The sequence below is a fragment of the Tympanuchus pallidicinctus genome, unplaced genomic scaffold (genome assembly GCF_026119805.1).
Source record: "Tympanuchus pallidicinctus isolate F22 unplaced genomic scaffold, pur_lepc_1.0 scaffold3, whole genome shotgun sequence".
Classification (NCBI taxonomy): Eukaryota; Metazoa; Chordata; class Aves; order Galliformes; family Phasianidae; genus Tympanuchus; species Tympanuchus pallidicinctus.
The window spans coordinates 22,430,027-22,451,096 of record NW_026294747.1 but is presented as its reverse complement, the minus strand read 5'-3'; the positions used below and the strand labels follow the sequence as shown (position 1 = coordinate 22,451,096).

Below are 21,070 nucleotides of genomic sequence, written 5' to 3'. Positions count from 1 at the left end.
CTACGCTTTGGGAGTTTTCAGATGTAACATTTCTGACTGATCTTCCACCGTACACATGGGCTCATCCCCTCCCATCATGTATTTCCAGGTTGTTGGAGCTTTAGATAGATTCCAAGTATGAATCACTCAGGTTCTATACTGTCCCAGAGATGCACCACCAGAAGCTTTGCTTTCATCCTCTCTTTGTCTTTCTGGCAAATCTTTGATGAGGAAAAGGAAGATTTAATGTGCAGAGGCGCACACAAAGCTCTGGCAGCCTATGGGAAGCACTGGACTCCATAGGCTGCAGAGGCTGCTTGCAACTTAGGCATGTTTTGAGTCTTTTTTCTTGTGGCTGAAGCTTGTCATGAATTTAACAGAAAATGCAGATGTTTTCCCACGTTGTTTAGTGAATGAACACAATGGGCATTGGGCACTGGCTCTCAGTAACTTTCACTCATTTTCCTCTCTGGCAGGTTGGAATAGAGGTGGGACTGTGATGAAAAATACCAGAGCCTTTTTCCATCAGCCAAAATGGCAGTGCAGCATTGTTCATTATGTCTACCAGAACATGCTGGGAGGCTCCATCCGGGCACAGCTCAGGCAGGTGAGGAGTTCCTCCTTATGACACATTAAACATCTCATCTCTGTACAAAAAAAAATAAAAATATTTTGAACACAAGTGAGGAGACTTTAAAGAGGTTTAATGCTCACATACACAGTTTGTGGCTCCAGATCTGGCACACTCTTATGTTTCTTAGTCCTGTAAAATGCCAGTACTGGGATGACTGTCCCTTTAGTTGAGGTAGCCTTGTTGCAACATTTTACCCTGTATTCATTCTGTGCTTCTTTTAATTATATTTAAACTGTGCTCACTACCATTTAGGTTATTGCACAGTGTTGCCTTTGCACACTGATGTAACTGTTTTGTCATATTATTTTTGCATCTGCTCTGCCTCGCTAATCATGTATAATTTAATGTTGATTTCTCTTTTTCACAGACAAATTCCCTCAAGTCCACAATCTTTGTCCTGATTTTCAGAGTCACGCTCCTTTCATTTGAAAGTTAACTTTTTCTGTGATATCCATAGGTGGGAAGCACCTAGACTAGCTTTATCTTTCAGATGATTTGTCTATTTTAAGTATCAAAATGCTAAAGAAACCGCCATCATCACCCAAGCAGTACCTGTTCCTCAGCTGAATAACAACAGAGTTGTGTTATGGTTCTTCATTCTCTGTTTTGCTCTTGTTCACTCTTATGCTGTATTGTTGTGCTTCAAGCGGTTTGGATGGAAGGCTGTATTATTGTATCTCTAGGTGATGAATAATATTTCAGGATGCTCAGTGCAGGCATAGTCATCAGTTTCTTTTTCTGGTGGGAGATGTGTTCTCCTCCATTGTGTCAGCTGCCACTATCAATACAAGCTGGGGAACAAAAGGAAACAGCATAGCCCTGCTGAAAAGGATTTGGGATAGTGGTGGATGGCAAGCTGGACACGAGCCTGCAGTGTGCCCTTGCAGCCCAGAAAGCCAGCTGTATTCTGCACTGCATCAAGAGAAGCAAGGTCAGCAGGTTGAGGGAGGTGATCTTGCCCCTTTACTCTGTGTTGATGAGACGTCACCTGGAGTACTGCATCCAGATGTGGATGGAAAGATGCACATCATGACCAGAAGAGGGCCACAAAAATGGCCCAAGGGATGGACCACCTCCCCTACATGTACAGGCTGAGAGAGCTGGGACTGTTCAGCCTGGAGAACAGAAAGCTCCAGGGAGACATGGGAGTGGCCTTCTTGTATCTAAAGGAGGGGCTACAAGAACGAAGGGGATAGACTCTTTAGCAGGGTTATTGTGATAGGAAAAGGGAAAATGGTTTCAAACTAAAAGAGAGGAGATCTAGATTGGATATAAAGATGTTGTTTTTTACAGTAATGGTGAGGCACTGGAGCACGTTGCCCAAGGGGGTGGTGGATGCCCTGTCCCTCGAGACATGCAAGGTCAGGCTGGATGGGGCTCTGAGCAGTGTGATCTACCTCTAGGTGTCCCTGTTCATAGCAGGGGAGTTGATCTAGATGACCTTTTGGGGTCTCTTCCAGCTCAAATGATTCTATGATTCCCCCTTGTTTAGTGTTAGTTATCATGCTATTTTAACTCAACCTAAAATACTTAGCCCCCTGCACGTCATTTGAAGTATATATCTCTCATGTCTCTGTTATTTTTGAGAACTATAGCTGATTTGGTTTTGTGTGGTCACAGGCTGCTTGCTTGGGGAACAGTGTGTTCTCTTCATTGCACGGAGGGACTTAGCATTTTGTGTAAGTGTGCTAAGGCTGGTGGTGATTAGGAATTGTTAGCACTCTGCATTCAGAGATATTCAGGGATCCCTACAGAAGTTATTATTCTCTTTTATCTTTGTAACAGTGTCTACAGCTGCCCTTTCTGCGTTCTCTGACCTCATACCGCCTGTTTCGAACAGCGAGTCCCTTTGACAGGAGAGTGACTTGCCTGGAGTGGCATCCAACACACCCCAGTACTGTAGCTGTTGGTTCCAAAGGTGGAGACATCATTCTTTGGGACTATGAAGTACTTACTAAAACCTGCTTCATAAAAGGGGTAAGTCTCTGTGTGTGTGGAATGGGAAGGAATGGAAAACTGAAGCATGACCAAATATTTGCAAAAATGACATCTGTTGTGAGATGTGCATAAAGGCCCAAAACTGAAATGGAGATTGAGGAGTAGCGTAACAATTGAAATGTACCAGCGAGTCATTCTTTAGTTCCAGATTGTTCTAGTGCTGGGGAAAACAGAGATGTATGGATTACAGTCATAATGAAACAATACTTGGTGTGTGTTCAGTGAGAAAATAAGTCAGCAATTGGCAAAACAGTAATTTTAAAGGGATGCCAGAAACAAGTACTCAAAGGAAGTCTGTCTTAGGTCTTGATCTTTTTCACCTTTTATTGTGTCAGATGAAGGAAAAACCATCTTTGAGTGGAGAGTGGAGAAGTCTCTTGATCTGAAGTGAAAAGCTGAACTACAATGGGTGGCTTACATAGCTGGCATGCCCATGTTACTATATTCAGCCACTGTCATTCCTACCGAGACTTGAAGAGACTCTTAACTTCTGTCCTTTTGTAAATTAACATAACTGTATGCTGGGGGGGGATATATCCTCCCAGAATTCCAGAGTCATCTTTCTCTTTTTAATACTGTGGTGCCAGCCAGCCAAGGAATACATTACCTGGGGACTGGAGGAGTTACAGTTTTATTCTGCGGAGGGGCGGCTGCCCAGACAGCTGCCATGTGGGAAGACATGATGGTTGGTATGGTTGTCTTTGCCTCCCAGAGGGCTGTACTGTGTTTCTCTGTTGCTGTTAAGAAATAGCAGTGAATGCAGATTTAGAGAATGCACTTCCCTCCTTCCCCATCACTCAGTGGATTTTTCTCTTGTTCATCCCCTTCCTTGTAGATGGGAGCTGGAGGGGCCATCACAGGAATGAAGTTTAACCCTTTTAACCCTAGTCAGCTGTACACTTCATCAGTTGCCGGCAGTACCATCCTGCAGGATTTTAATGGCAATACTTCCCGGGTCTTCACCATCACCGAGAACTGGGAGTAAGAAATACAGCAATGTTTTGGGCTTCCAGGAGCACTATAAAAAAAAGAGAGAGAAAGGGAGATGCTTGACTCTATATATGGGAGCGGGATTTCTTCTCCATATTCATCTCCTTTGTCCTCTGAACTTCAGTGCTGTTCTCTGTAGTCCAGGAAGACTCACTCTATTTTTCTCTGAAATGGGGTGGTGGGTAGGAGAGAGCTTTTCTTCGTTAAGGGGAGGGCTGTAGGTGCTTGCTTGCTTACTACTAGTTACACAAGGGAGTGTGGGTTGTGCCAGTGGGTTTCTTCAGCTGTAAGTTCTGTAACTCTGCCCTGGGGACCTTCTAACCTCTTGACCTGGTGCAGTGCTGCTCACTGCCAGATGATTTTTTGCTGAGCAATTTCTTGTGCCCCCAGTACTTCTCCACTAACACCACTGCCTTCAAGTGGTGTCATAAGGATTCTTCTGATTCATTCCACCTAACTTTCAATGCTTATATAAAATGCCAAAACTAAGAGTCAGTGGAATGAGGAGATGAATCTCCAGAGGCAATTCTATCTGCCCGTGCTTAGAATCACCCTCTCAGTCTATTCTGTGGACCCACGAGGAAGCCTGAACTCTTCAGTTAGTTAATTCTGCTCAGTGTTGAAAGCTAAGTGAGGAGAAATTGGGTTAGCCTGCTCTTTACATTTCTCCATCTGGCTATTTCTGGTAGCACCTTTTGTGGTTGGTTTCCAATCTGGCTGTTCCAGCTGCACTCTTGTCTTAAGACAGAAGGTGATCCTTAGTGGTGCTGAGATGACTAGCTAGGTGAACAAGGCGGGATAGACCTTGTTCTGGACCCACCCTGGGACAAGATCTTGTATCCCAATGGAATGCCTGTCAGAGTTATGCATAGATACACCATCCTTCTTCCACTACTGTGAGGGCAGACAGGCTCTGTAACTGGGCCTTTTTTTGTCTTCCCTGGCCTCTTAACAGCTAATATTTACAGTGCATCTTTGTTAAATAGCTGTTGTGTGAGCATCAGAGTGACACTTGAGTACCAGAGTTTGGGGACTCCCAGTCAGCATCCTTGTTTTCCGTCTTTGTTTCTGTAGGATTTCTGCGTTTCCTCAGAGGAGAGAAAACAGCTGGGAGAAAACAGCTCTGGCATGAAGTTCTTGTGCCTTGTAGTTAGCAGTAGGATTTCTCTTGGCACTACTCTTGTTTTTCCTGGGGAGACCTTGAGTAAGACCAGATAAAGCAATGGAAGTAGCCTGTGGTGAACTGGTAAATGAAGACCGTGTAAGAAAGCTTAATGCAGGGTTGTCATAAGATTTTATGTGGTTTCTGCATGGAATAGTGTTGTATTTTTCTTGTAATCTCCTAAGCTGTTCTGAGTGAGGTGGTTCACTGCATATTTGTCCTGCACCCAGTGCAGAGGAAGCAGTGCTGCTAATGAGGTTTGCAGCCCAAAGCACTGGGGCTGAACCTACAGATACAGTATGTATGTGCTTAGGTGGAAACAGATCAGAAAGTTCTTGTGAGTGTCCCCTGCCAGAAAGCTGTGCATTGCACCTGGAGAATCCTGCAGCGTGTTCCAGAAAGATGGGTTGTATTAAGATTTTTTCCACTCTAACCTTGATACCATTTGGCTTTGTATGTATTCCAGAAAGGGCCAGGAGATTCTCTTGGAGACATCAAGTTCAGTCCTTATGAGGCAGCGAAGCTTTATGTGGCATCAGGGGATGGCACCCTAAGTCTGCAGGATCTTGAGGGCAGAGCGGTGCAGGTGATCTCCCGTGCCCCGGACTGTGGCCATGAGAACCATAACGTTTGGTGAGGAAGGAGCAGAGTGAGGTTGAATCTCTGCTCTGTAATGCTGTGTTAATGCTGTGGCTCTGGTCATGTGAATGTACACTTCTTTGAAGGTTTTAGGAGATTCTTGATATGAACTGGTCTCGTGAGGGAGCTCACAGGTAGGCTCCTGGGCCCCACTCCAGCACTACAGGATGGGTGATAAGCCAGGCAGCCACAAGGCTTTTAGCTTTTGCGGTAGCTGAGTACGCTGATCCACCTTCTGGTGTTGCTTTCTGGTGACACCATCTCCCATCTTGTAGATACTGACAGTGCTTCACTGTATAATGTACAGAGTAACTTTCTTCTCCTCTTTGTGATCAGTGTTTTGTGTTTTCTGTGTGCAACTCAGGCAGGATAGGAATTCCAGAAAAGCCTTACTTCAGAATCTGAATTTCATCTTACTGGGTTTACCCTACTGTCCTGTGAAGAGTTCAGGCTCACCATGCTAATTTCTTCCATCTTGAATTCAAGAATAATTTAGCTCTGCAAGTGAAGCAAGTGAAGGAACACAGCTTTACTCTCGTTGGGCCAACCCCCCCCCCCCAGCAGAGCTGTGGCTAAGAAGAATGTCTTTATCAGATAAGCCTCTATTCATGTTTTTTTCTAGGAGCATAAAGTTCAGATAGTTTAGAAATGGAATTTTCTAGTCCAGAGCTCTTGTTTTTTTCTTTTCCGTTGCTTCCTGTTTTGTGGAAAACCTTTTTAAAAGCCATTTCTATATATTTGCCAGTGTCACTTGGGTGTGTCCATGTGAAGTTTCTGAATGACTTTTCAGCTTCTATTATATTCCACTGTCCCAACATGCCACACTCCCCTCTATTGAGCACTTCATAGATGCCTTAGGAATTATTTCATATTCAGTCACCAGAAGCTAGCATTGCTGATGACCCCCTTTCCTGCTGTTCAGAGCCATACCATCAGATCAGAGAGAGGATGACAGATGCAATCTGTTGCATTCTCCTTTGTCAGAGACAGGGATAAGGTGTGAACTAGAGCTCTGCTGCCTTCACCTGCCTGTGAGAGGTAGCACTGATTTTGTCTCTTTCCCTCTAGTTGCTGGTACTGCAGTGTTGATGTTTCTGCAAGCTGCCGTACTGTGGTGACAGGTGATAATTTGGGCAATGTGGTCCTGCTCAGCACTTCTGGTGAAGAGGTTAGTATGGCTTCACTAAGTGTTTTTTTGGGGGGGAATCTTCATGGCTTGTGTTCTTTTTTCCAGGCCCCTGTAGTGTAGGAAAGTACAAGTGCCTTGCAGTTGAGAAGATGAGTCTGCTACTGTTTAGGTGGTGAGATTGTTTGTGCTTCTGCCAACTGGCACTGTAATAACTCTCAGACAGGAACTGTGTGATGTGCTGCCCCTTCCTTCAGGGTATTTGATACTGGGCAGAGTAATTACAGGGCAACCTGTAATATGTACATAAATGCCCTCTGCCAGCAACCTTCATGCTTCCAAAAACAGTGCACTGGTGGAGGCCGTTTGGTGGATACTGTTGTGATAGATACCCTTCTGCAAGTACACCACAGCAATTCAGTGAATGTTGGGATAGAAATTGCACTACTGCTGTTAGGCAGGAGAGGGCAGGCACAGCCAGACTGGAGTTGTGCAGAAACCTGTTAGAGAACAGACTTGGAGTTGGTCCTGCTTATAAGAACCTGCTGTACTGACAGACTGGAATTACCATTTCTCCTGCCTACAGGGGTGACATCAAGGGTGAGAATTTACTGCCCAGTGTGCTGTGGCCAGAGGCAGTTGTATAAATTAGTGAGCAGAATTATAAATACTCTGTATGAGTTGTGCTTGTTCTAAGCTAGTTGTTCCATTTTTTTCTTCTGAAAGAATGTGACAAAAGTCTTTTCTTCACTTGGGAGATACCCATTAGATAGATGATCTCCCAATAGAGATGATGGACCAACTTCACTCAGTTGATTAGAAATAATCTTTTGGTGTCCAGTATAAATGTTTCAATTGATAATTGTAATATTTTGCTTCCTTTATGTTTAATTTTCTGATATATTTCTAGAAGCCAATTACATCCTCTGTCATCTTTCATTTTTATTAAAATAAAGAAAGCAATTTTTTCATATCTTCACCAAAGCAGTTCTCTTCCTTCTTGTTGTTGTGTTGGCAGCTCATCTGTGTATCAGTTCCAGTTGTTTTAGTCTTTCTGTCAGTGGAAAACTGGTACTGCATGAAGTGTTCCAGATGAGGTCTTGCCTTGTACCATGGTACTAATACTTTCCTCAGTGAACCAGGGATTGCATTTTTCTCTCCTGTAGCTGTAATAAATTGATGGATTAGAGATTCTTCCAGAACTGAATAGTTCCAAGGTCACTTTTCTCCATTCTTGCTCCCACAAGGTAAACTCCTAGTGTATTGTAGTCAGTTTTATTTTATTCTCTAAATGTCTGGCCTCTTTACTCTGCACTAGTAGATTTTTCTTCAATTTCTCTATTCTAGCTCATGATTTTTTTTTTCCTGTGTGATTTTCTATTTGCTGCAGATTTGGAGGCTGAAACTGCACAAGAAGAAAGTGACTCATGTGGAGTTTAACTCTCGATGTGAGTGGTTATTGGCCACAGCATCTGTGGATCAGACAGTTAAAATCTGGGACCTCAGAAACATTAAAGACAAAGCAAATTTTCTTCACGTACTTCCTCATGACAAACCTGTCAATGCAGGTGAGTTCCTGAGATAAGGATTTTGTTGCATGTATGTCTGCTGACTCTCCCATCCGTGTATTTTTATTGCTTTCTTTTTCATCTGAGTCTGTATCCAAATCATTTTGGATTCTGTCTTGCTTTTATTCCACAAAACCATGAGATGGTGTTCTTGTTTTGGAGCAAACCTCAATACAATCAGATTCAAATTGTTCAAGTTCCATGTAATTTTTAAATGCAAACATTGAACATTAACATATCTAAGAGTGCTTTGGGAGAAGGTTAATGTAACTACAAAAAAAGGCTAGCCTGTTCTGTTTTTGTTTTTTTTTTTTTCCACCTTCTGAGTAAATTATTTTTAATTGCTGTTAGTGGTATTAGTGGTAGAAGCATACTTAAATGTTTTGTTCTGTTTATGACAGGCAGCTTACAGCTTAGTACTTCCTAAGCTATTGCCCTTCAGGTTTAGTAGACAGTGTGGTTTCATGGCAGCTTAAACGGATCTGAAGAGGGCTGCCTCGGAGGTTTCCCCCTGCACTCAGCCATATGCTGCAATCTGTTCTTGTGCTGGCTTTTGTGTTCAGAGGCTGTGTGTGGCAAGACAGGGTAGAGATCGAACCTGAGAAAAGCAGATCTGAATATACTGGGCCAGTCCCTTTGATAAAAGCAGGATATGGGAGTTAGGGCACTGTTCCTTGACTGCAGTTCTACCAGTTTGTATCCATCTGTGCCATGTCTCTTTTGTCATCTTCATATCTCGTGTACTTATGACTTTCTATCTGAGTGAACAGGTTCCTTTGTTTGCAGTGTTTGTTTACGTGACTCTAAAATGAGAATAGTGATTCTCCCTGTGTAACCCAGTGTGGTAGGTTTCAACTTACTGTAAGAGCTTTGAGTTTGCTTGAGATGGATGAAGCCTTGTCTCTTGAGATGCACAGCCACATTCATATCATAGTTTATGGTTTTCCAGACAAATATGACTTCTGTGTTTCATGTCAATCACAGCATTGTGATCTTTGGCTTACTGTCCCCCTCTCTAGCTTACTTCAGCCCAACAGATGGTGCCAAGCTGCTGAGCACAGACCAGCGCAATGAAATCAGGGTTTACTCATGTTCAGACTGGACCAAGCCTCAGCATCTGATCCCACACCCACATCGGCAATTCCAGCACCTCACACCTATTAAGGCAAGTTAAGTCGCTATTGTTTGAGAAGAGTATTGCTGCTGGTGCTAGCAGCAGGCTTTAAAATAAATGGTCTGGTTTCTGGTCAGGATATAACACTGGTGGGTGGATGTTCATACTTCTGCAGCTTTTGCAGAGCACCTTCTGAGGACGCTCTTGTTGCCCAGGCCGTGGGTGGGATGCCCAGGCTGCTGCTCACACTGCTGGCTGTCTGCTGTGCATCAGCATCAGCTCTGCCCTGCTCTCTAACTCTCCATTGCTCTGTTCTATGACTAGGCAACATGGCATCCTCGCTATGATCTCATTGTAGTGGGTCGCTATCCGGACCCGAAGTTCCCAGGCTACACAGTGAATGAGCTGAGAACTGTTGATATATTTGATGGAAACACCGGGGAGATGGTTTGTCAGCTCTATGATCCGAATGCATCTGGTATAATCTCGGTGAGTTGGGCACTGCAGCTAAAAGTATTTCTGAGTATTGATATGCAGCCAAGAGAGAGGTTTCAGGGATTAGAACAACAGGAATGTCTGCTTTACTTGTGACAGACTCATGCTCTCATGGGGTTATGAATGCCGGCTAAAGCTGCTGACTCGAGCAGGGCTGTTCTGTGGTCATCTGTAGGTTTCCTGTGATGCTCTTTAGGGAACATTCTGCTTTCCAGATTGTTGCCATTATATAAACAGTGGTGCTTTTATGCCTCTGTTATATAACCAATGATGCTCTTACAGACTCGTTTTGTCTATTTTCAGCTGAATAAATTTAACCCTATGGGAGACACACTAGCCTCTGGCATGGGTAAGTAAAAAGAATCCGGAACATTAAGCTCCTGGAAAAGGGCAGGCTTGTTCCTCAGAGACTAAACAAGTTGCAAGTATGGGTTTCCTAAATCCCATTCACTAGTAGTCCTTTACAGTTTCCTACTCGTGTAAAAGGAAATCAAGAGCTTCTTAGTATTCTTCCACTTCGGCGGTTATGAAACAGGATGTTTCCGGGAGAGTCAGAAGCCATCCCTGGGCCAGAAGCTGCTGCCATCTGCTGGCCATGAAATTGTTCCAGAAAACAGGACGGGGAGAAAAAAGGCTTTTTCCGAATAGGCTGTAGCACTTTCCCTTTATTTGACTCATTTTCCAGGCTTCGGAGCAGAGTGTTTTTTCCTAGGCTGTGGGAGATTATGGGACCTGACTATAGGTTTGTGGTTTATAGTTGTGACAGATAAGACTAGAAATTACTTGATTACAGTTCTCAATTAGAGCAGAATTCTGTGGGCCACCTAGAGATTGTCTGCAATACAAATATTTGCATCATCTAGACTGTGTAAATGTCTTAGAACAGACAAAATATTTTGAATTTCTGGCATCAAAGTGACATGGCCTTTGGTGCTATATTTTTATAAAAAATTTCTGATATACAAAACATAATGTTTTTGTTTTTCCTCTCAGGCTTTAATATTCTGATCTGGAGCCGGGAGGAGATGGTGATGAAGAAGCAAGAACATCTTTTGAAAGCCATGACTGAGCAGGGGATCGGGAGCCGGAGTTTGTCCAGACGTGGAGGGCAGAGACAGGCAAACCCTGGGACAAGCAAACTCAAAGCTAAGTTATTGTCTTGGGAAGTGGAAGAGATGGGAACAAAACCCAAAGATTCTAAATCACAGGGAAGGAAGTGAAAAGGGATCTATATAACTGATAGAGTATTTTGATCCTTTTTTGATCATAGAAGACAAATTCAGTGATGGCAGTGGGCAGAATAGGCACTGCAGGGCATTAGCCTTCTACTTTGTCCTCCCTCCCTAGATCTGATCTTGCTTCTGTGATTCTCTGCTTCTCCTTCTAGAGAGTTGCCAGTGGAGTTACCACTTAATTTCTGAGGCACTTCAGAGTTTCTAAGGAAAATTCAGAGATGTTTTCAGATCCTGCTGAAGTTACTGCTTCCAGCCTGCTTGTTATCATTAACAGTGTGATAACAGGATATTATCTCCTGTAGTCTGCTGTGGAGCAGCTTGTGATGAGGTCTCCAGACTGTTTTAGTCAAATTGAGCTGAGGAAACCTTTGTTAGCAAGATTCATGTCTTGAAAGATAGAATGTTCACAAGGGTGAGGTGATGGATAGCTTGAGCGAGTTAAGGAAACACCAGCCTTTCCCATCTGCAAGCTTCTTGCAGCATGTGCTGTCAAAAACCTCAGGCTAAGTCTATTCTGCACCTGCAGCTATTTAACTAGACCATGAAGAACATTATGATGCCATACCTCTTTATCTGCCTTGTGGGATGCATAGGCAATATAGAGCTAAGAACCTACTGATTCTTTGTCTTCAGAACTCTAGGCATTTTTTTGCTACCAGTTAAGTATTTTTTTTCACCCATGCCAGTGTGCCTCAGAATGTTGGATGTGTTGTTAAGCAGAAACGAGGGATTTCTTTCAGATGCCCCTTTTCTGAGTCGGACCTCACAACTGCTGTTAAACTGAAAAAATCTGCTTTTTCTGGTTTGTTTATAAAGCTGTCTGGGAGCCTTGCTCCAGTTGATGAGCAGGCTTTAGACCTGCTGAGATTCCCTGTGTTCACTTAATAGTTTTACAGCTTTGATATAAATAAAAGTTTTGTACTAAACTGAAATACTTCTCTGATATAAAATGGGTGCTCTGATTATTCTGCTGAACTGTTTTTATCTGGGAGGTTAGAAGGTATTAATCTTTCTGCTGGAGGACTATGAGAACTAGAACTGATTTTTCTGTCTGTCATAATGCCATATCTGCAAAGACCCTTCCCAGTTGGACAGGCTGCATTATAAGCTACACATATGCATGGTTGCTACCAGCCAAATAACTTTGTTTCAATTCTCACTTTGCTCTAGTAAACAAGGAATTTACCTTGGAAGGGGATATACTAAGTTATCCCTGTTTTCTAAGGGTGAGCTGGGTTTAACCCTGTGAAATCTTAAAGAGGAAGAATAAAGTTCAGTGTGAATTTGATTTTAATGACGAAAAGGAAATGTACTGAAACAATTACAGAAAGTCATTCACAGTCAGAATGTCATTATCATCATGGAAACCTTTTTTCTGCATGTGCAAAATTTGCTGTCTTTAAAAATAACAGGTCTGGTCCCTTAAATGCACTTTCTATTACCTCTTTTTTTTTTTTGTGCCTGTTCACACAGGCTTTTGCTTTATGACTGCCTCACTGTGCAGCAAACCTAGATTACATCTTCAGAGGACAAAAAGGTGAGGAAGATGCTGAGAACAGCAAGCTGCTACTGCTGATTCAGAGTTCCCATGCTGGCAGATGTCAATTATGGTGTGGGGAAAAGTCCCAAGGAAATGTCGTTAGCCTAAGCACTCGCTTCTGCCGCCAAGAAGGAAAGGGAACTGCAGCAGAAAAGGAACTAAAACTGGGAAGTGAATGTGCAGCATCACCATGTGAAGAGCCTGTGCTGGTGCCTGCCACAGTCTCTCATCTTCTGCCAGAAGCTGTGAGGCAGGTGGTGAGCACTTGGCAGTTGCAGTGTGCAGAGAGGCCCACAGCTTCCATCCAGCTTGCCTGGAGAAATGATCACACTTCAGACAGAAAGCCAAAGCATGGCAGATGAAGGGATCCACAGTGACCTGCAAAGTCTGATCCTTACGATTTGATTTCATTTTTTTTTCCTCTGAATGAGGTGGTCCAGTAGGGGATACAGGAAACAAAAACAACAACAAAAAACCAACCAAACAAAAAAATAACAACAACAACAAAAAACAATACAGGAGTTGGCATTTATTCTAATCTTGAAGCTCTTTGCTCAAGATCATATGGATGTGGATCATATGTAACTTTGAACCAAATACCAAAAAAACTACTGCCAGGTTTGCAGTTCTGTCCTGATCCCAGGCCAGTTCTTTTCTCTTGAGCTGCTATGTGAGGAGGGGAAGAACTGACTAGCAACAACTACTTAGCAGTCTCAGGAACCACTTGTCACTATCTGCCATCATCTGCAGCAGCTTCCTCTGTGTGACCAGCTGCCGCCACTGCACATGGTGATCTGGGCCTTCTACTCCAAGCCCAGCTTTCCCACCAGCATCAGTCCAAAGGCTTGAGAGAAAAGCACACAAAGCAGGTTGTGTGGAAAGAGAAGCAATTTTTGATTGTCCTAAATGTGGCACCTTCTGGAGAAACAAGCGCCTCTGCTACAGTCATGATGAGTGGTTACATTTACAATCACTGAAAGGAGGAAAATTCTTCATAAGCTTCAACTGGCCATGGTGGGAATCCCAGACAAGTTGTATGAGGACTGGGCACCACACAGTAGAGTGGCTTCTCAGAATTAAAATGTCCGCTTCCATTAGATTAGGTTAATCCTCTCTCTGGGCATCTCATTAGAAAGCATCCAAAAATCACAGTCCAGCTTCATTCTGGGAAGCAACAGCCAAAGCAGAATTCTCAGTAACTGAAGATGCCCAATCATCCTTAGGGGCAACACTGCTCCCTCCTATTGCCTGGGAAGGAGTTGAAGCAACTGTCAGGCCTGTTCTTCTCCCTCATTGGAAACATGTCGGTAGCCAGGGGGCTGAGACTGAATGCGAAGGAGTACGGTCAAGAGGAGGATTATAAGGAGAAGGAGAATGGATCCACACACAGCCAGACCCACAAACAGTCCTGCAATGGAGAAAATAAGCAGTCAGTATAATACCAAGCTTTCCCTGTCTGCCACTATCTGGTCCATCCAGCTTAGGCTCACCTGTGTCACGCATACTGCTTGCTACCTGACATTCTTGCTCCCAGTCCTGAGGAACAACAGGATCTGTGAGTTCCAAGAATCTTTGCAATGGACATATTTGCTGACAGCCAGGAATTGTCAGCGGGAAAGGTTCCTTTCCGCTCTCATTCCGGAAAAACATTTCCACAGAGAAATTACTGAAAAAAAAACACAGAAAATAGGTGTTTTCTTTTTTTCCATCCAGCTGAAGTCATCCCTTCCCAAAAAGCTCTTAGTGTGCACACCATTTCCTTTAGTCTGGTGGTTGTTTTCTTCCTAAGAGTTTGCCACTAGGACCAAGATTGCATCCCCCTAGGTTACACCTAGCCTACGTATCTAACCCTTGAGGTGAAATCACAGCAGACATCTTTACTGCAGCCCTCACCCATCATCCTCTTGGTACAGCTCAAATAAATGACATGAGGCGTATGGTGCTTGAATCTTGTTGTAGACATCTAGAGCCATCTGCAGTGCCACAAGTGTGGTGTCATGCTGAGAAAGAGGGAAAAAAACCAAATCAGTCACCCTCATGAATGTGGCAGGGCAGCTCAGACCATACCAGCAGCAGACAGGACAGTGCTGAAGGGAAGTCCCCATTGCAACTTCCACAGGGAAGAAGGGAAAGGAGCAGTACTGTTTGAAAAGTGATCTGTGATGGTACCAGAGAAGCAGAGGTAGTGAAACAAAGCCATATGTCCTGCATCATTCTGTTACGAATTATTTTCTACAGGGCAGATTTGGGAGAGATGCCTGACTTTCCAGTCAGTAGGCTGCTGAAAAGTTAGGGGCATGACTTCAGCTACACTGTGTAACATCACATTTGAGTACCACCAACCCATCCACTAGTGAAGTCTAGCACTATCCCCCAAAGACTACCAGTCTCATCCACAAGTCTAAGCTAAAAGGAGCGAAGTGCCAGTTAGGAATTTTCCTCAACGGCCCTAGAGGAATGATGCCAGACGTGGCACATCCCACCCAGCCAAAGGCAAAGATACATCTCCTGCTCACTGCATAGGCTGTGGAGAAGCCAGAAAGGGTTAAAGCCATCAGCAAGCCCCAGTTCCCGGTGAGGAAGGGTAAGTGGACCAAAGCTAGTACCCAACCTATGACTTACCGCTGAATAGACAAGTAGTTTCAGTTGCTGGTGGGCAGAGACGTTTGCTGCTTTGGTTAGGTTTTTCCTAATGTGATCCAGCAGGACCCCTGGCAAACACAAATAACTAGTAAGATTCAAAATCCAGACAAAGCAGCACAAAGCTCCTTCCTTTGTGCACTCACCGCCTTGCAAACGAGCTTTTTCTACCCGACGATGAATTCCGAACAGAAATTCAAAACCAAAGTCTTTTAGCTGCTTCATTTGAGTCATGACATCTGGTGTCACCCATGATGGCAAATCCATTTTGTGTGCTTGCTAGGAAGAGAAAGAGAGTACTCATGTGCAGGTAGCACGGACCACAGATTAATCAGAGCAGGAGTCAAGGTGTCTGGAGTCCTGCCCAAACTGTTGTTGTGTTCCTGCTTTACTTTAAGTATTACCCTCTTCTATTTATGCTTCTATAATCACTGTGAACACTGCATACAGAAAATAGAGGTAGTTTGTGTCCTTCCTTTTTAATGTTGCTTTAGAAACTAATCATGAGAAGCATAAAGATTAGAGTTGAGGAGCTACTTTTCTGTAAATGCACAACTGGAGTGCGGGCTTTTATTCTTACAACAGTACAGTAATCTCAGGGCTTTTGCTTTACGTGTGTATGCAGATGGCACACAGTCAAAAACAAAAAGCCAAGCCGGAGAGCACAAGAACCCAAGTTTTCTGCTGTGTCTGCAGCACAATTCCCCAGGAGGTTTTGAGAGCCAATGAAGGATACTGGAGAATGTTAGCAAGCACTCTGCAACAGTACTGGGATGCACCTGGGATGAGGCCCAGCAATCAAACCTCAAATACATGTAACTGGGAATCTAGAAAAGAATTTGTTTTGTAGCTAACCATTTACAAGAAATAATTAGTTATGCTGGCAGACAAACAGCTGTGGTTCCCTGGCATTACTCGATTATTTTCTATTCTTCTATGCCAGAAGATGAGACTGAATATCCTTAAGGGCTCATTCTGTCTAAGCAGTTCCCATTAGCAACTTACATATTTAGCTAGTTTTTCATTACTATACAGAAATAATAGCTGCTAAGTTCAGGCATTTCTTGGGCTTTTATTTTCATCCAGGTGTTACAGTGAATCTCCTGGTTCCAGTGTGAAAAACAGTACTTCTCTTCAGGGCACTGTTTGTAAAAGTGAGAAAAAAGGAGGAAATTCAAAGTATCTAAAGAGATCAATCAGTATAAGGGTATAGTTTCGAGAGGGGATCTCCTCTTCTTTACAGTGTTCTCTTTCACTTTGGGACAGTGAGCTGTTGCCTGAGATCTTAGGGCTACAGTGGTTCAGTTGGGTTTCTTGACTCAATTTGCAAGCTCTTTAAGTCAGTCTTGAAAGTGAAAGTGAAGTTCTTGATCTCTCTGACCAGAGGGATTTTTGTTACTGACAGAAGTTGCTTCAGAGCGATAGGAGATTACGTTTGTGATACAAAGGGCAAATTTACACAGTGCAGTGCCACTCTGGATTGGAATATTCTCAGCTTGCAGCAACTCAAGCTGCTACTTTACAGAGCAAGTGCAACTGCATGCAGATTTATCCTTTACATCCCCAAAGGACATATACAGATATGTTAACGTACCACCGCCAGCAAACTAACAAGCCTTGCGTGTCCACAATACGAGCATGGACACAGAATTAGCATCAACAGAATGTCAGAATATTTAAGTTTATGGATTCTTTCAACAATAGCTAGTCTGACACTAAAGATCTCTATAACATGCTTCCTTATGCTCTACAGTTGTACACAAATTGATGTATGCAATAATTATAAGTCTCCTGCATGCATGACCTTCACTTTGTCATTAGCTAACCTGATTTTTATTTTAAGCCTTCACAAGATGTGCTTTCAACAAAATACCATGAGTTTTGGGCTTGCCCCACATGGTAGAGAAGTAACGTGTCTCTAGTCTTTGTCATAGGATATCATAATAGATCTAAACCCAGATGTTGGTGAAACCCACTTAACCTAGCAGAGAGAAATAAACATTAACAGAACACAGAAAGAAGTGATTGACCCAAATTAACAGAGGCAGAGGTAGAATCAGGAATGGTCTCAACTTAAAGCCTCTAACTTAAATCATAAAGTGAACGTGTTTCCAGAAATCTCATTTCTACCTAACTCAGCTGTCTCTGGAGAGCTGAAGATTTCAGACTGCAGTCATTTTCTAGTGACTTTCAAATGAATAATTTACTGCACCTGTGGCATGGTATTTAAGCTACAAAGCAAGAGGTAACAGAGCCCTGAGACCAAAGTCTCATGGCTGTAAGAGGATGACCAAACTTACTTCACAGAACAGTGTGTCATACACACTCCAAACAGACTCGAGAGAGAGATCCCGGATTCCTGTCTCATTTGCCACCATCTGCAGGAATTGCTGTAGGTACGAGCAGAGAGAGACCTTCAATTTTTCAATCTCATGCAGCATTACACACACAGAATGAGTCTTCCTACCCTTCTCTCTGATAATGTAAAGGTATCAATATTTCAACTAAAATCCTAAGACCACTTTATTTCATGCAAACGACCACTTACCAAATTGTCTCTGGTCTTATTTATGTATTCTGCTGAGTTCCGTGTTTCATTCTGTAGCTGTTCATATCGTGGACAGGGGGTCAATGGAAATTTCAATAGCTGGAAAGAGACAAGAGCAGCAAGATCATCGAGAATACAGATGTACAGGATTTGTACGTACAGGACTTTTGACATACAAAATTGTACCAAAACTCTGACTGGTGGGCTGCATCTATGAACAGCTTCAGGTATTGCCTTCTCACACATTCCAGTTTGTGTGTGGTCTGGTGAGTGGCTGTGGCTAATATTGGCTGTACAAACACAGACCTTCAGTTTTCATCTTGTTCAAAGAACAGAAGAATCTTTGCAAGACAGGTTCCCAGGAGAAGCTCAAGACAGTCTGAATTGAGACTGAAGGAAAAAGCTTATGGAGAAGTCAGCGTAACGTTACTCGAGTAGTCAGTACACATCCTTGGGACTAACTTACCGTTTCTCCGGACTCCGGCACTGTGTGCACAGGGATTGGCTGCCAGGAAATGTTAGGGTTGAACATCTGTTGTTTCTCTGGGGGATACAGGCCGGCCAGATTGGCCTCCGCACTCATCAGCGTCCGATCATAATCCGTGCTGCGGATGAAGATCTGGCAGGATATGGACAATGCACCATTAGCATTGCTACTGAAAGTGATAGTGCTTAGACAAAGGACAACGTGTGTGCTGAAGAACATTGCCAAGTGCCCTGCAGCTGCTCACAGACAACAGAGTAACAGGAACCGAAGTGATTGAGCCTGCTGCTGTCAGCCTGGATGGAATAATAAGGATGGGTATGAGAGATGATGTGTCGTGTAGCACTAGAGCACTCTGTTCTGGGAGAGCGGGACAGTAAGATGCGCTGTGTGGAGATGACAGACGGAAGGAAGGGAGTCTGGATATTCTAGTCAGAGAAGGGCAAGACAGAGGTGCAGATAATGATGGACACAGATAGGAAGTGCACTGTATTTACAAGGCAGAACTGGGGCAAACTGCAGTATTCAGTTCTCCATTTCAGGAGCAGGCTACTGCTCACGCAAAAACCTGGCTTCTCCACACCTCAGCTTTACCACCTGAGAAATGGAAACAAGAGTGTTCTAAGAGAGAAAGAGAAGTGAGGAAGATGAGATTTTATTTGATGAATGTGTACTTTTGGGATTAATGGGTCAAGACTTACCATTCCAGAGCTCAGAGAGAAATCTGAGCCAGAAAAGAAAGAAAAATACAAAAGAGTTCAGAAGGTCAAAGTGGTAAAATCTCTGGTATTCTGATATGCATGTACTGAAAACGCTTTGGGGAAACTGAAGGGAAACCAGTGCTAAGACAGGATAAACACATAGAAAAGAACATACTAAAAACCAACACTGGACCTGAAATAAGAAGAAAAGAATGCCAGAAGAGTCAAATATAATGTCAAGAGTGGGGTTTTGTTTTAAATGCTAAATGAAAAGTGAGAAATGTAAACAAACAAACAAACAAACAAATAGGCTCATCATGTATATCTCCCATGTAAACGTGTATCAAAACTGAAGTCATGGCAAAAAAAAATCTTGACTATTTCTACCTACATTTACTTTCTAACTGTGGCTTAAAAAAAACTGATCCTGTACTTAGACAGGATTGCCTCTGTCGTAAGTATGCTCTGAAGAAGCAGAAAGGAAATATTTTAAAATATAAGGACCTACTTCTCTAAGTGTCATTAAAAAACCCCAAACAATTAAGCCCTGAGCATATTTGCTTTCTTCAGCACCTTTTGCCAAGGCTCCAGCCTGTCGCTGAGTCAGGTGACAGATGGTCACACGGTATCATCCAGAGGCAACACTTCTTATAAGAGAACTTGCTTAACTCAAGCCTGCTCATTTCAGGCTTGGTTAGCAGAACAGTTTTTGTTTGCATATGCCGTGGTTAGTTTTTCTTTCTCAAGCAAGAGGAGAACAGTTTCAGCTGGCAAAAGCTGTCTAAGAATGGAATATATTTAGAAAGGAACTACTGAAGAAGGTTAAAAGACCTTTGTTTGAATTGAGACTGGAAGTTTTGTTGGTAAGACAGAGGTCAAAGAGATGTAATCTGAACCACACCAAGCTGTGTACTTACTGGAGAGTCCACAATGGGTGGGAGTAACAACAGAAAATCTTATGGAGACTCTTCCTTTGCCTCCAAGTAAGCTCAGATAAAACAACTGAATCAATGCAAGGCCAGCAGTAGGACAAGCTTTCCTTTCCATCCACATGATAGTGTACCTCTCAGCATGATGCTTGCTCATGTTCCCATTGACTCACACCCCTGTGGTCAACCACAATGGACGTTTGTGGGGAATTTCAGATGTGCCTCTGTGCACAGCGCACAGCTGCACACGGACTCCAGAATATTTTTAATGAAGTTCACTGATGACCGTCAGTTTCTCAGGAACTGGAATGAAGCAGGACGACACCGCAGAGGAAGAGGGCAAAGTTACCAGATGGGAGAACAAAACCTTTACACTAGAAGGGAACAGAGGGTCACTTTTGGTTGGGGACCGCAGTTTGTACGGGCCGTGAGACAGCGCCTGCAGCGTAGCACAGACAGCACAGCAAGCACAGGCGGGGTTCTTCTTTTTGACCGGGATCTGCTGTTGTGACAGAACAACCTCAAGTAAGAAACAACACCAGATACGGTACGGCGTTTGTTGAGCATATGTTACGGCCGCCGGCACGCCGCTCCCCCGGCCCGCAGGTGCCGCTGCGCCGCGCTCGGTGGCGGAAGCGCAGAACGAGGCGGCGCCGCGTGCCGCTCCCACAGCCACGGCGCGGAGCGAAAATCGATGAGCTTTTCCTCCATCTCGTCGTCATTTTAGTTGTGGTTTCGTTTTTTTTTTCCTTTCTCCCGTCCCCCCCCGCCCCTCGGGCACTCACCTCCTGCCGCCGGTACGAGGCGCTGAGGAAGTCGCGGTACCGCCGCCGCAAGGCCCGGCCCAGCTCCCACTGCTGCCGCATCCCCACCTGCAACGGTACCCACCGTTACCGCCGGCCTCGCCGCTCCCGGCCCGCTGCCCCGGCCCGCCTCCCGCACGCACCTGCGTGAGCTGCCCGAAGCCCTGCGGCCAGGCGCCCTCCTGGAAGGGATCCCGCGGGTAGGCCTTGATGGGCGAGCGGTCTCCGTGCCGGTACACCTGCGGGCGGCACCGCGTCACCTCGGCCCGTCGGGGACCGACCCGGCCCGACCCGCTCCCACCGCCCCCCATCCTTTCCTCACCAGCGTCACGAAACGGAGGCTGCGGGGCCGGACGGGCGGCGGCTGCAGCCACGCCACCAGGAGGAGCAGCACGGCGCCCGCCCGTTGCCCCGCCGCCATCGCGCTCCCCGCGGAACCCGACCGCCGGCTGCACGCGCCGCACGGACGCAGTTCTCCGCGCGCT

General features: G+C 44.4%; 2 protein-coding genes across 9 annotated transcripts in view; one reads left to right on the top strand and one right to left on the bottom strand.

Annotated features, from left to right (window-relative positions):
- Positions 1–13,001, top strand: part of DDB2 (damage specific DNA binding protein 2) — an 18,315-nt gene extending 5,314 nt beyond the window's left edge. For 7 of the 8 annotated variants that reach the window (XM_052694869.1, XM_052694862.1, XM_052694868.1 and 4 more), the window contains 9 exons: positions 456–586; positions 2,399–2,590; positions 5,230–5,396; positions 6,471–6,570; positions 7,919–8,096; positions 9,116–9,261; positions 9,535–9,699; positions 10,009–10,054; positions 10,699–13,001. In XM_052694869.1, coding sequence (XP_052550829.1) covers positions 456–586; positions 2,399–2,590; positions 5,230–5,396; positions 6,471–6,570; positions 7,919–8,096; positions 9,116–9,261; positions 9,535–9,699; positions 10,009–10,054; positions 10,699–10,925 — 1,352 coding nt within the window. In that variant the 3' untranslated portion in view covers positions 10,926–13,001. Of the gene's footprint in view, positions 1–455; positions 587–2,398; positions 2,591–3,446; positions 3,593–5,229; positions 5,397–6,470; positions 6,571–7,918; positions 8,097–9,115; positions 9,262–9,534; positions 9,700–10,008; positions 10,055–10,698 lie in introns of all 8 variants that reach the window. The other variant, XM_052694863.1, reaches the window with a different exon arrangement.
- Positions 12,990–21,044, bottom strand: ACP2 (acid phosphatase 2, lysosomal). The gene is made up of 11 exons (XM_052694875.1): positions 20,908–21,044; positions 20,729–20,824; positions 20,568–20,654; positions 18,135–18,287; positions 17,669–17,767; positions 17,421–17,510; positions 15,267–15,399; positions 15,103–15,191; positions 14,374–14,480; positions 13,971–14,146; positions 12,990–13,888 (listed from the first exon to the last, which is right to left on the bottom strand). The coding sequence occupies exons 1-11, from the start codon at positions 21,004–21,006 to the stop codon at positions 13,752–13,754; spliced, it is 1,266 nt and encodes a 421-aa protein (XP_052550835.1). The 5' UTR covers positions 21,007–21,044; the 3' UTR covers positions 12,990–13,751.
- Between the last annotated feature and the right edge of the window lie 26 nt (positions 21,045–21,070).

Excerpts from the sequence above, each read along its gene's own strand:
- ACP2 (XM_052694875.1), bottom strand. The coding sequence starts at position 21,006 with ATGGCGGCGGGGCAACGGGCGGGCGCCGTGCTGCTCCTCCTGGTGGCG. Across the intron at positions 17,768-18,134 it reads TGCCGGAGTCCGGAGAAACG|CTATTGAAATTTCCATTGAC; the intron begins GTAAGTTAGTCC and ends GTCTCTTTCCAG. Across the intron at positions 15,192-15,266 it reads AAAAGCTCGTTTGCAAGGCG|GGGTCCTGCTGGATCACATT; the intron begins GTGAGTGCACAA and ends TGTGTTTGCCAG.